The sequence below is a fragment of the Vombatus ursinus genome, unplaced genomic scaffold (genome assembly GCF_900497805.2).
Source record: "Vombatus ursinus unplaced genomic scaffold, bare-nosed wombat genome assembly UNPS02014798.1, whole genome shotgun sequence".
In the NCBI taxonomy this organism is placed as follows: Eukaryota; Metazoa; Chordata; class Mammalia; order Diprotodontia; family Vombatidae; genus Vombatus; species Vombatus ursinus.
This window is the reverse complement of record NW_020954576.1, coordinates 24,129,786-24,144,659: the sequence shown is the minus strand read 5'-3', so window position 1 is coordinate 24,144,659 and position 14,874 is coordinate 24,129,786. Positions and strand designations below refer to the sequence as shown.

Below are 14,874 nucleotides of genomic sequence, written 5' to 3'. Positions count from 1 at the left end.
ACTAGGGGACTTGCAAAGGCACCGGCTGAGAAACCTCAGATACTTGTTGCCCAGGCTGGGCTTCTGAGGCTCACGCAGTAAGTTACCCACCGCATGCAGGAAGCCGGCATTCTTGAGCTCTCTCGCCCACTGGCCCTGCTTTCGCCCCGCCTCCAGCTACAATTGGCCTACGAGCGGGGATGACCCCGCCCCCCCGTCTCTGGGCTGGGCCCTCGGGATGAGCCAATGGGAGCTGCGCAATGGGGCTCCCAGTGCCGGGAGGGGCGGGCCGGGCCGGGGGTGGTGCCTCGGCCCTGGGCTGGGGCTGGCTCCGTTACCCTGAGAGTTAGGTAAACATCGCCGGGGCGCTTCTCTGGGAGCAGGTGAGTGGGGGCTGGGGGAGTGGGCGACTGACGGCGAAGCCCCCCCCCCGGTTCCCCGTCCACGGGAAAGCCCCCGCCTCCCTCCCCCCCCCGCGCTTTCCGGCCCCCGGAGGAGCGGGCACCCCGGGGTCCGGCGCGTGTGCGCACGCGCGTGCTCGGCCCGGGGCCCGGCGGGGTGGGGGCTCTCTTGGTTGCGCGCCCCTCCCGGCCGCTGTCCTGTCTCGCTTCCCTTTACCTGCAGCACCCTGGGCTGAGGGAGAGGGATAGGGGAGCGTTGGGTGCCTCGCACTGCATCCCCGCGCATGGCCTGGGAGCCTCCACTACCGGGGAGCGTGCCAAGCAATCTGACTGTGAACGCCGGGCCCTTGCGCTGCTGGGGAAGGCTGCTCAGGCCCACCTCCCACCCGTAGCCCAGGTATGAGTGGAGCACAGCTGTCCCCAGGTCTCTGCATCCCCAAAGCCCACCTGCCTTGTGTGCACTCCTCTGTGTCGGGCCGGAGTGTGTGCATTTAAAGGGACCGTGCATATGACTGTCATAAGACTTGGTGAAGGGTTTCCCCTTCCTCTCGGTAAAGAAAACCGGTTGCGTTTGTTCATTCACGCCTTATGTTTTCCCATTTTCACTCATCAGCCCTCAGCGTTAGCCAAGTTGGGCCTGCTGCCTCTCTAGATCGTGCCTAGGGAATTCATGTGCAAAGGAAGCACAGAAAAGCTTATTTTTAAAGACAACTTTGCAATGAAAAGTAACCTTAAGCATCACTAATAGTGTTATGAGTGCATATACCAATAGATATATGTGTGCTAGCCACCAGAGTATGGCTTTTAGGATAGGGTGCCTACTTCTGCTTTTCTCACTTTGCATTATTTTCTATAACTCTTTAAAAAACTTTTTAAATATGTGTTTTAAAATACGTATTATTTAAAAATACATATAGTCCATATAGCACTGGGGTCACCCCTCAGGTACATTAGTTTTAGCAAAATGTCTAATGATTATATATGCAAGCTGATAGTGTTGCAGAGTACATTTTGTGTACCTACAGCTATACTAGGAATTGTGGTGGAGAAAGGGGAAGTAGATTTGATTTCCACCATGATGGGGTTTATTTTCTATTTCTGTAAGCTTGAACATTTTAGTTAGGTAGAATGTTGCCCCTTGAACTTGTTTTGAGGAAGGTAGAGTGGAAAGAGTGCTAGATTTGGCCTCAGAGGACCTGTGGATGGACAGTTCTGGAGTTAAAAGACCTGAATTCAAATTGTACCTTCGAATAACTGTGTGACTTTGGGCACATCACTTATCTTCCCTTAGCCTCAGTTTCCTCATCTGTAAAACAAGATTAGCCTAGATGGCCTCTAGATTTTTAATGCTATGAAACCCTACACAGAGTATATCACTTAACTAAAAGGTTCTCAGTTTCTTCATCTGTAAAATGAGGAAATTGAACCAGATAACGTCATAGTTTCCTCCATCTATCAGTCTGTCATCCTATTAATTCACTATGCCCACAAATCCAGACACACACAATGTTCACACATGGGCTTTGAGAAGCTTCTAGTGGAGAAACTCCTTTCACTGATGCAGATGGCAGCTTCCCTCTCTTCTTCCTTCCCCACTCCACCACTCACTGCCTTAGAGAATTGTTTGAGAGACACTGAGAGATTAAGGTACTTGTCCAAAGTCTCACAACTATTTTTTGTCATTGGCAAGATTTGAATTCAGGCTTTCTTGACTCCTAAGGATCCACTCCAATGCACCATTGGTGTCAAACTCAAATAGAAAGGGGATCACTAAGCAGCACATAAAGATCTCTAAGGCTGCGTATTAACTTAGTTTTAAAATGTAATGTTATCTATGTTTTATTGTCTTTTTGTTTATTTCGTTAAATATTTCCCAATTTCGTTAAATATTTCCCAATTACATTTTAATCTAGTTCAGCATAATAGGGAGTATTGATCTGCTGGGACCCTTCTGCACAATACCATGCTAATGTTTACCATTTTTCCATGTAAACTAATTGGCACTTCTCTGCCATTCAGTGATCTCTACTTTCTAGATGAAGGCACTGAGCAGCCTCATCTTTTGTGCCTAGACAGCCTGGAGCAGACTTTATTCAGAATTAGGAAGCCCAGGTGATTTGATTTATTGTCTCTCCTTGAAGTATCCTTCATACACATAGCCTGTCCTTTCCCTAGGGACTTGAGTGCTCAGGCAGCCTCCATCTGCTTGATATTTCAAGGAGTATTTAAAATCACTGTACGAATTATGTCATTGACATGAGATTCAAGTTCCCTTTCTGTGAAATGTATGTCATGAGTCAGTGAGGGTGGAGTGATTTGTAATCATGTGAACACAGTATTTCTGCTCCTCTAAAGGCAGACTTTCTAAGAACCCAGTGGTGAAACAAATGGGTAATTCTGTGTTGCATGGACAGCCCAAGGAACCTAGGCATCCCTACTCCCAACCCAGAGTTTTATTTCTGCCAGGCTGTCTTGCCGAGAGGTCTTCAAGGAGCTGAAAATCCATAATTAGATGTAGGGGCCATTATGACTATTTAGTTGAGGTGATGCTATGGGTATGTTAGTAAGTTGCTATTCTCCAGTAAAGTTTTTGCCATTTGGACTGGAAATACTAATTTTCCTGGAGACAACAGTTTGCATGTTTTGCTTGCTAAAGGTCAGCCTTCTGTTCTTGTGTTTTTGGAAAAATACCCAGAGGTTGCCATTTATCTTTTCCAGAGGGCTGATTATCACCCCCTTTCAGCTCTTTTATTCCATATTTATCCCCAATATCCCCCTCCTGCTTAGTCTCCTTCAGACAGGAGGCTCCCAAAGCCATCCCACCTTGACTGCTTCTTAATAATAATGTTGCATTGTGTACCACTTGTTTCTTTTCTTCGAGCTTTCACATACATCATCTTATTTAAAGCAACAACCATAAAAGCTAAGAGCAGGGCAATCATTATCCCATTTTACAGATGAGGAATACTGGCCTTCACATCTGTTAAGTGGATTTGTCCAAGGTCATAAAGGTAGTAGATGGCAGAGCTGGGTCTTTTGCCTTCTTTCTACTCAATTCATTCTTTTACCAGATGGTACTGCCATTGTGATCTCAAAAGAGTCTGGCTCAGTTTACCCCACAAAGGATTTTAAAAATAAAATGCCTTTTTTAGAAGCTAGAGTGCCAATGTGGCCTACTGAATGGAAAAGCACACAGCATTACGAGTCAGGGACTTCGGTTCCAATGCTGGCTTTTCTATTAACTAGTTTTGTGAGCTTTGGCAAGTTATTTCCCAACTCTCCTCAGACCCTTCATCTACAAAGTGAGGGAACTGGACTTTTCCCTCTTCCCTCAGTTACTTTGTATTTATCGTATTTGTATTTTGTATGTTCATACATTGTTTCCTTCAATAGAATGTAAGCTCCCTGAGGATCAAGAATGTTTTGTTTATGTCTTTATGTCCCCAGCATGTGGCACAGAGCCTGGCACATAATAGGTGTTTAGTAAATATGCTTCTTGAATGATCAGATAGATCAGTGACCTCAAACTCAAATAGAAATGGGCCACTAATCCGTACGTAAGAATCCCTGCCAGCCATGTATAGACTTACTTAGTTTTAAAATGTAACGTTGTCTGTATCTTATTGTATTTTCATATATTTTGATAAATATTTCCCAATTACATTTTCATCTGGTTCCTTCGGGGAGCGTTGAGGGGCCTCGTGCTCTGAGTGTTTGATGTCTCTGATCTAGATGATCTTTAAGGCCTGTCCTAGCTCCAAAGCCTATGTTTCTTTACATGGATTCAATTTAACAGCCAAGATGGCTTTCTGTTGAAAAAAGTTTATTTAGCTTAAAAAGCTAGGACTGGAATTTTAAAATATCCTGAAGGGCCAAGCACATTTTTGTCGACTGATGTGCCTCGTCCTTCTATTAAACTTTCAGTATGAAAGCATCTAGAGGTCAGGAGTCCTCTTTGTTTATTGCCTTGGTGTCCCTTGTACTGAGAACTCTGGCACATGGTAGGAGCTTAATAAATGCTTGTTGAATTGAGATTGAATGGAATTAGGGTTAGGGACAGACAGAAATAGGGTTAGAAAAGGAGACAGGGGCAGAATTAGGGTCAGAGATAGAATTAGGGTTTCCAGGTTATAAATGTTAGTTACTTCAGGGGCCTGTGGAACTTCAGCTCCTTTTAAGATTTCCTTACTGTTCAGAGGGATATTGTGGCCTGCGGGAAGAGTCTTCTCTGGAGCTAGGATGGTCCAGATACCTGCAGAGGTGAACACTGGTATGGCTCCCTTCAGGATGCTGCCCAGAACATGTCTTTGCAGGCGCTTGAGTAACTTACCCTAACCCCGCTAGATTTGCCAGCTTGGGTTTAGGCTTCAAGAATTTTCTATTAACTGTTAAGGTGAGTCCATTGGGATCCGTGCAACTATTGCTGGTCAAGCAGAATCCATGGCAACACCAGGAACAAACAGCTGCTTAAAATCAATGAACAGGAAGAACTTCAAATCTGAGAGCCATAGAATGTCAAAGCCAGAAGGCACCTTGGGGATCATCTAATCAGGTCCTTCATTATACAGATGATGCAATATCCTTTTGGGGAAAAGGTAATGGATTTATAGATTGTTAAAGCTGAAAGGGAATTTAGCAATTATTTAGGCAGTGATGGTGTAGGAAACAATGTAGGCTTGGAATTCGGGATACCTTGGTTCAAATTCTAGTTTTCTCATTAGTTGTATTACCTTAGAGAAGTCACATCACTCCCCTGGGCCTCATTTTTCTCATAAGAATAGCTAGCACTTATTACTAATAGTTATTATTTATACAGCACTTACAGTTTGCAAAGCTGTATGCAAATATCTCATTTATCTTCTAAACAGCCCTAGGAAGTAGCTACTATTGTTATCTCCATTTTACAGATAAGGAAACTGAGGCAGACTACAGTTAAGTGACTTGTCCAAGGTTACACAGCTAGTGTCTGAGGCTAGTTAGGAACTTAGGTCTTCTTCAATCCACGTCGAGCAGTCTATCTGCTGCACCACCTAGCTACCTCATTTGTAAAATGAAGGGTTTGGGACCAGATTCTGTCTAAGGCCTCTTCCAGCTCCAGGTCCTTTGATCTCTTATTTTTTCTGAGGCAATTCTTTTGTCTTACAGATGCCAGGCCCTGGTAAATTCTGCCTTTAAAAAGACTCTGCAAGGGCAGCTAGGTGGCGCAGTGGATAGAGCACCAGCCCTGAAGTCAGGAGGACCTGAGTTCAAATGCGGCCTCAGACCAAACATTTGACACTTAGTAGCTGTGTGACCCTGGGCAAGTCACTTAACCCCAGTTGCCTGGGGAAAAAAAAGAAAGAAAAAAGAAGACTCTACAACTAGAAAGAGAGCAACAAACAGATGAAAGATGGGGAGGCAGCGTGGATGCAGTGGAAAGTTGTTGGATCTGGAGTCAGAGGCCCTGGGTTCAGATGCTGACTCTGCCCTTTTACTGCCTTTATGGCCTTGATGAGTGGCCTTGAGCTGTATGGTCCTCAGTTTCCTTATCTGTAAGATGAGGAGTGTGGGATACGGTGACCTCTAAGGCTCCTTCCAGGATCTACATCTGTAAACTAAAGATCCCTTGAAAGCATCTCTGGAAAAGAGGCTCTCTCCTTCCGGTCCTCCCTGGGATGCAAAAGCTGCTGGTGTAGGCCAGTACTTAAGTGTTATATCTTACTTGTCCAAAGCGAGCCTATTTATCCCCTGGCGTTTGCCAGAAATGTGGGTCAGTGTAAAAGCACCTGGGCTGTTTGTTGCCCAGGACCATCACAGGAGATGGGAGCTCACTGAGTGAGAGGCACCATGGCCTAGTGATTAGAAAGTCAGCCTTGGAGCAGGGAAGGCTTGGGTTCAAGGCCCGCCTCTGACCCTGGCCAAGTCACTCAACCTCTCAGTGCTCCTGGAAACTCTCCAAGACTACAGATTGCAGAGTAGGCGCTGACCTGCGTTGGTAAAGGCAGTTTCCTATTCTGTGCATTCTCTACCAGTGAAATCACAGGACCAGTCTCTACCCCGAAGGAGACTGTATGACCTTGCAGATGACAGCCAAGGGCTTGGATGAACAAACCAGGGGCTCTGAAGACTGTTTCTGGGAGCCTAGGCTTCCTCAGTGGGTCTGACACAGGAGATGAGTGAGATTAAAAATAGTCCGACTTTCCAACAGGGAAATACTTCTTTGAATATTAAAGATACACAGCGGAAAGGAGTAGCTTTGCTTAACGTGATTGCAGTGAATGCAGCCACCTGGATGTTCCATTGCAACACATCTCACCAGTGGTGCTGTTGTCAGGACACAGGAACATCTAGTCCACAGACATATGTTGTTTCGTGACAGAATCCTTTAAGAAGGGCCTGCTCCCCTCCCTGCCCCCCATGGGGGCTCAGCATTCTAGGGGGATATGAATGCAGTCAGTCCATATAGAAGTGCTGTGAGAAGGAGAGATGAGTCATGAAGTGTGCTAGAATTTGGAGTAAGTGGGAGAGGAGGATGTAAATTGAGGAAACCCTTGGCCTTCCAGCTTCACTCATTCCTTGTCAAGGTGTGGACCAGGTGAAGGGGTGGTATGTTATAGTGGGAAAATTGCTACATTTGTAGTGGGCCACTTTGTATCTAGGTGACTGCAGAGAAGTCAGGGGCCTCTCTGTGTAAGAAGCAAAGGGGGTTGGATCAGCTGGACTCAGGGATTCTTTGTGTCTCTTAGTCAGAAGCCCTCTGAGCTCACGAGGAACTGAGGAGGATGGCCTTTTTCTGGAGGGGTAGAGGGGTAGGGTTGGAGACAGGGCAGTGGCTGGTGCCATTAACTATACAAGACTCATCTCAGTATATTGGATAAAACCCTGGACTGGCAGAGAAGAAGACTTTGGTTCACATCGTGCCTTAGACACTTTACCAGATAAGTGACCCTGAGCAGATTACTTGACTGGTGTTTCAGTGGACTTATATAGGGATAAAAATTATAGCACCTACCTCACAGGGTTATTGAGAGGATCAAAAGAGAGCTCGCTGTATCAATGTTAGCTATTTTTATTAATTTGTAAATCAGAGAACCCTTACTTTTCTAGGCTAGAGCAACTCTCCAGGGGCTCCAACATGTTTCTTCTACTTGCTGATGTATGTCCACTCCCTATTGTATTCCCTCTCTTGTATTACAGATGTCTCCAGTCAGAAAAAAAAAAATCCGTAATTTTTCCTCACTGCTTGTTTGGCGGTGGGGTTGGGGATGAACGGATGGACTTTGAATTGTTGGCTTCTGGTGTTTTTCATGTCCTTAAATGTGTGTACATGTCATCCCCAGGGCTCCTTCCCTTCACCCTCCCATCAGAATGGAAAAAACAACAAACCTTTATTAAAGGCCTGCTTTGTGCAGAGCGTTGTCCTAGTCAGTGGGGCTGATACAAAGTGTAGCCAAGACATAGATTATAGGGTTATAGAGGTAGAAATGGAAGGCTCCTCATTTTACAGATGGGCAAACCGAGCCAGGAAAGGTGATCTGACTTGCCCACTTACTACAAAAGTAGTGTCAGAGGTGCGATTTGAACCCAGGTCCTCTGACTTCAGAGCCTATGCTTTGGTCTCTATCCTTATGGAATTTAGAGTGTAGTAGCTACTTAAGGGCAGAGTCAAATTTATTTTTTCTTTTTTGTGTTTCTGGCACGTAGGTCAGTAGGCATTTAAGGAATGCTCATAGGATTGAACTCTTCATAACCACTTGAGGAAAAAAATTCCTCTCCCCCCACTTTCATAGCAGTAGGAAATACAATAAAATATTGGGGGGGATGTTTTTATCTTTTATTTTTCAAGTATCACTTTTCTAGACAAGACAAGAAAATTGAAGGCCAGAAAAGAGACCATAATGAAGACTGCTTGGGACCCAAGGGGCAGTTTATTGGTATATACTAGGCCAGTGCAGCCCTCATGATTGATTCTCCTGTGGGATAACCCAGCCTGCTCCTACCTTGTCTAACAGCTAAGGCCTTCCTGATCTCCTAGCCTAGCTGGCTGCTCTGGGGATGGACCAGGGCACATGGCTGCTGCAGGAGTGTTGCATTACATGGGCTGACAAAGCTGCTCTGCTGAACTCCAGGTCCCACCACCACCCTTGGCCAGAGCCGTCTCAGCAGCCAGATTGTGGGAAAAGCAATTGCCCAGGTTGGTTCCATGTGCACTCAATCAAGTGTGACTTGATGGATAGTGGCCAAGATGATCGAAGACATGGCCAGGGACAGGCTCTGGTGCTGGGGTGACCATGGAGGGTTATGGAAGGGGATGATGCTCCGTGATTTCTAAGGGCAGTACTCAGCTTTTGGTCAAAGTAAATGCTCATAAAGGCAAGGCTGTAATCATTTCTCATGCAGTGAGGTTACCGTGACCTCTGTGTGAGAGCATACAAGGTTTACGTACCTTTTGTACCCTTCCACCCCATGGCAACTTAAGCCAGGCCGTTTTTGTTTGCTTTCTTAAATAAACAGGGTTCCCTGAACCTATTCCCCATGCTGCAGACTCAAGTGAGGCTGCATAAGTACTTAATATCCAGTGTTCCAAATTTGCTTTTAGAGCAATAATTCACATCTCCCAGAAGGCACTGCTTTTCTCCATCGGGTTTTTGACATGTTGCCAGTTCTGCTGTCGTTTGGCCTTCAAATTTAAGGGCAGACCTCCTTTGCATTCCTCCATGAAGCTCCTTTTGGATCTAGATAAAACAGGACCGAAGTGGAAAGTGGGTCACTGGGTTTCATTATAACCGCAGGGAACTGCAGGCCTAAGCAGGTTTGCTGAAATTCTGCAAGTCAGAAGAGACAATTTTGCCAGATCCGCTCATTCAGCTTTTTCAGCTAGATACACCTGAATAATGAGACCTAGTACCGGAGTGTTTTTTATAGATATTTGTTTTAAAAGGTTCCCAGAGTTGGAGTAGGTTTCAGCAAAAATGTTCTTGTTCAACTGGGTGGTTTGGGTTACTGTGGGAAGGAGGCTACCTGATGTAGCCCTTGGTGCCCTGGTCAGACTTGATTTGTTTGTTTTCTTTCCCCCCTCCCCTCAGCCCTCCACCACCTGGCCCTGCCTTAGCTTTGAGATCAGTGTCAGGTAACTAGAACCTGCTGCCATCTGTAAGTCAAATAAATGGGCTTCGTAGAAGGACCATGGGAGGAGGGAAGAGCTGGTTGGAATCTTCATTTCCTTGTTTAGGTATCGCTTTACCTCTACCAGGTGTGTCAGTTGCACAGCCTTACCCTTACCTGTTTGGGAGCCACAGAATTCCCTCCCCCATTCCACCTGGATTACTTCTGTGCGTCAGCAAAGCTTGGGGTGGACAAGCATCTTGTGGTGTTGCTTGGCAGAGTTGTTTATAAATTGTATACTGTCTGAGTGACTTTTTCTCTAAGGACTTCTGGGCACTGTGGAAAACTTAGCTATACCTTGGAAAGCAAGGTACTTGGGCAGTGGGAAGAGCATTGGACCCACTCCACCGCCAATTTAGTCTCATCTCTGCCACTCTCAAGGAAATAATCTCTCACTGGGCCTCAGTGTCTTAATCTGTAAAAGAATGCTGCTTTAGTTGATCTCTAGTCAGTCAATCCACAAACATTTATTCAATGCCTACTCTGTGTCAGGCACTGTGATGGGTGCTGGGGTTACAAAGACTTGTCCCTGCCCTTGTTAAGCCTTTGCAGCTCTTAACTAAGTCAAATTTATAAGAGTACAAATCATTCCCCAATTGATAAATGGTCAAAGGATATGAACAGGCAGTTTTCAGATGAAGAAATTAAAGCTATCTATAGTCATATGAAAAAATGCTCTCAATCACTGTTGATTAGAGAAATGCAAATCAAAACAACTCTGAGGTACCACCTCACACCTATCAGATTGGCCAAGATGACAAAACAAGAAAATGATAGATGTTGGAGAAGATGTGGGAAAATTGGAACACTAATGCATTGTTGGTGGAGTTGTGAAATGATCCAGCCATTCTGGAGAGCAATTTGGAACTATGCCCTAAGGGCTATAAAACTGACCCAGCAATACCACTTCTAGAGATCATACAAATGGGAAAAGGTCCCACATGTACAAAAATATTTATAGCAGCTCTTTTCTGTGGTGGCAAAGACTTGGAAATTGAGGGGATGCCCATCAATTAGGGAATGGCTGAACAAGTTGTGGTACATGAATGTAATATTGTACTATAAGAAATGATGAGCAGGCAGACTTCAGAAAAACCTAGAAAGACTTGTATGGACTGATGCTGAGTGAAGTGAGAGAAGAATGTTGTACACAGTATCAACCACATTGTGCAATGACTTTGTACAAAACTTTGATAGACTTAGCTCTTCTCAGCACACATGGATCTAAGACGGTTCCAAAAGATTCATGATGGAAAATGCTATCCACATCCAGAGAAAGAACTATGGAGTTTGAATGCAGATCAAAGATACTATTTGCTCTTTTTTTTCTTCTGTTTTGTTTTGTTTCCTCTTTCCTGTGGTTCCTCCTATTGGGTCTAATTCTTCTTTACAACATGACTAATGTGAAAATATGTTTAATAGGAATGTATGTGTAGAGTCCGTATCAGATTGCATGCCATCTTGGGGCGGGGGGGAGGGAGGGGGAGAAAATTTAAAACTCAAAAACTTATGGAAGTCAATGTTGAAAACTAAAAATAAATTAATTTAAAAAAATAAAAAAATTTCCAGCTCTTAATCCTGTGATTTTCCTCCCGTCTGTCCTTCAATAGTTTGCTGTGGCTAGGTAGGCTAGGCAAGGACCTCTGCCCAGGGCTTGGATGTGCTGCTGGCCTATGGGGATTAGGGGCTACCTTGCTTTCTTCCTGGGGAATCTACACAGTGCTGGCTTTTCTCCCTGGCTAACCCAACTAGTGAGAAGTCAGTTCTGCTACCTTTCTCCATGACCTGGAGTCCCCAAGTGAACCTTTTACACTTTTCTCTCCAGAGGGGACCAGGTGTTGGCTCAGCAGGATACCTTTTGATGGCAGGTAAAAGCCAATTTATAAAGGGCCTTAACTACTAGGCTGAGTTGGCACTTATTCTAGTGGCAGTAGGGTAATGTGAAATGTTTTTCAGAAGTGATAGGATGTGGTCAGACCCGTGCTTCAGGAAGATCATTTTAGCAATCATGTGGTAGATGAATGTGAGAGTGAGAGAGAGAGAGAGAACGGGAGGGAGTTCAGTTGGCTCCAAGAGTGATCTGGGAGAGAGTTGTTGCATTGGGGCTTGAATTCAGGTGACTGTGTGAGAGGAGAAAAGGGGGACAGACACATGTTGTGGAATTAAAATCTCCCAAACATGGCAATTGATTGGATAGATGAGGGGCGGGGACTGGAAACATAAAGGATTACACACACGGGTTACTAGAAGGATGGTGGTACCCTCAAGAGAAATAAAGAAATGTGGAGGAGGGGCATGTGTAAAGAGAAAGATGAGTACAGGTTGGGCCATGTTGAGTTTGATATGCCTATGGGAGAGCCAGGACCATGAATGTCTTTAATTTAGTAGTATTTTCTGCTTACCTACAGCTCTAATTCTTTTCATGGTATTACATTGTAATAGTCATAGGTGAAAGGGTACCAGAAAAATCCCATGTTATGGGATTTTAGAGCTGGAATTTAGAATTTAGAGCTGGAAAGGACCTTAGAGATATTATCCTGTGTAATTTCTGAGCCCTGAGAGATTTAAATGATTCACTCAGGGATGTATAGTATAGTAAGTAGCACAGCTGCATTTGAACCAAAGACCTCTGTTATTCCAAATCCATTTTTCTTTATGCTGTGACATGAAACATATCAGAAGCCCAGGTTGTGTGTGTATGTGTGTATAATATATAATTTGTAGTTTCTATATCTATGTATACTTATATTTATATATACATATACACATGTGCATTGTATATGTGCATGTATATAATTTGAATACATGTATGTATATAATTTTGGGGAAGGACTGGGGCACGCATTTTATTTGTGTTCGGGGGAATGAGAAAAATTTGTGATATTTTTTGTTGAATTTAAGTAGAGTGGGTCAGGAAAGAAGATCACATCAACATTATTTTGAGGTTTCCCTATGCTTTGACTCATAGGATTTAGACCCAGGGAGAACTTTTAGATGCCATCTGTTCTAATCCCCTGAAGACTGAGAGGTACATTTGACTTGGCCATGGTAACACAGTCTATAGTAGGGCTTCTGTCTTCAAATCCAGTATCCTTTCTCCCATTCCCAATCTCCTGTGGGTTGTTAAGGGATGATGACATCTAGTACATAGCACAGTGTCTTGCACATAGGTGATGTTGCTGGGAGACCCATTCCTAGAAAAAAAGAAAACATTCCACCATTTCAAGAGCTCACATGCACATATCCCCCATTTGGAAGCCATTCAATAAGTCTGCCGTTTTAGTCTGATGGCCAATCTCCACAGGACAAAGGCATCAAGCCAGAATTTGTTTTGTGAGCCATTGCTGACTATCAGTCAGTCAACAAGTATTTATTAAGCATCATCGATGTGCCAGATGCCGAGGATATGAGGACAAAAAATGAAACAGTCCTATTCACAAAGGAGCTTGCATACTAATAGAGGAGATGAGATATATGAATAAAGACAAATACAGCTTCAATGTCAAGTGAATAAATACAAACACAGACAAGATAGTTTGAAGGGGAAGTCATGAACAGTTGGGGAGCTCAGGAAAGGCTTCTTGCTGAAGATGGTGGGGTCTAACTAGGGAAATTCAGACAAAAAGATACTCATTTCTATCTGCTCTTATTCCCTTGTTCACCCTGTTTTGGTTGATGGTTCTCTCATTTCCCTTCCCATTTTATCTTTAATCACGAGTCTTTGTTCCATGTTTTTCCACCTCTCCTTTCACACATACTGTTTCAGAGTGTGATGGAAGGAGGAAGAGTGTTGCATTGACTCTTCCAAGGAACAGCATTCATGTGGAAGGTTGCTCATTCCTACCTAGGTCAGTAGTTCCCAATTTATTATTATTATTATTATCATTATTATTATTTAATCTGTAGTCTCCTTCATCCATTTTTGGTGACCCACCTACCCCTACATGCTTCCTCTTGTTACTGGGAAAAAAAAGTCATTATTTGAGAATGACTCCCAAGTTTAATTCTTAAGACACTGTGTATTTCCATGGATTTCATAGCCATAGAACATTCCTGGAAGGGTTGTTATCAGTAAAAAGATGGACTTTTGTTTCAGAATGGAGCCAATTGTCACCCATCCCTCAGCCGTCCTTCAGGATCTGGGGTATAGGAGGAATACAAGAATGATGCTCTTGATTAGACATTAGGGAGAAAGATAATAATTTAATAATTAACTTATACCAGAAACCAAAGGATAACTATTTTACAATGTAAAATTTCATAGTACGAGAAACCACCGCCCTGTAAGCCATCAGCTGTCTTGGGCTTGCTGATCAAGTGAGATAATATTTATAAAGTTCTCAGCTCAGTGTCTAGCACATAGTAGGTACTTAATAAATGCTTGTTCCCTTTCCCAGGACCATACTTGAGAATGAAAGTGAAGCACTGTGGAAAGGATGCTGAGTTTGGAGTCAGAGGACCTGAGTTCTAAAGCCAGTTACTTAGATGGAGGACTTGCAGGCTGGTTTGCAGAAAGAGAATACCTTTCTTTGAGAATCATTTGAGGGCCCTGTTGTGGGTGTGAGAAAAGAGGGCATTCTATGTCCCCATTCAGATGTCAGCAGTTAAGAGTGTACCTTAGTGTTATCTAACAACTCCTTTTTTCATTAAAGTGGATATCAGAGTGTCTTTTCTCTTGCTTCTCTGAAATAACTTATTTTATTTAGTCATCTTAGAATACAGCTGGTATGTTAGGACATCCCTTCTCTGGGGGTCTGTGCTTGGGCCCCAGGCACACTAATATAGACAATTTTAGCACCCCATCAGAATAATAGGCAGCATCCTTTACTAGCCCTTTGCGTGAGTCTTGTGACTTGACATTTCTCTTACAGATATTTAAAATGTGGTTGTTCTATTATAGCTGAGGTCGCTACCATTTTTCCAGCCCCTTCTGGTCCTGTCTGCTCCCCTCTGCAAGTAATCTTGCAGCCTCTTGCAATCCCCAGTAGCCTTTATGGATTTTCTTTGTGCCTTTCCTTTCAGACTCTTCCGAAGGAGTGAACCATGATCACATTCATGAATTCAGACAGTGAAGAGGAAGTCTGCAATGAGAGGACGTCCCTGATGTCAACAGAGAGCCCCCCAGCTCGGTCCTATCATGAAGGGATCTGCACAGAAGAAAGGGACAAGGAGGTCCAAGAGGTAGGCCCACATCGGGACAAAGGGGAGCAGCCATACAGGTGGCCTGGCTGGTTGTAGGCTTTAAACAGCTTTCCTGGGGTGGTTGTCCTTTAAAAACTCAAATCAGAAATTTAGTCACCCCCAGATGATCGATTCTGGTGCGGAAGCAATAAAAAGTGTAGATAAACCA

The 14,874-nt window shown here is 44.0% G+C and overlaps 1 protein-coding gene across 3 annotated transcripts in view; it reads left to right on the top strand.

Moving 5' to 3' along the window:
• Positions 1 to 273: 273 nt before the first annotated feature.
• The window catches only part of LOC114049612 (presenilin-2-like), a 37,855-nt gene continuing 23,254 nt past the window's right edge, over positions 274 to 14,874 (top strand). For 2 of the 3 annotated variants that reach the window (XM_027870880.1, XM_027870882.1), the window contains exons 1-2: positions 274 to 362; positions 14,547 to 14,705. In XM_027870880.1, the coding sequence (XP_027726681.1) occupies positions 14,568 to 14,705 (138 nt within the window). In that variant the 5' untranslated portion in view covers positions 274 to 362; positions 14,547 to 14,567. Of the gene's footprint in view, positions 363 to 755; positions 778 to 14,546; positions 14,706 to 14,874 lie in introns of those variants that run through there. The other variant, XM_027870881.1, reaches the window with a different exon arrangement.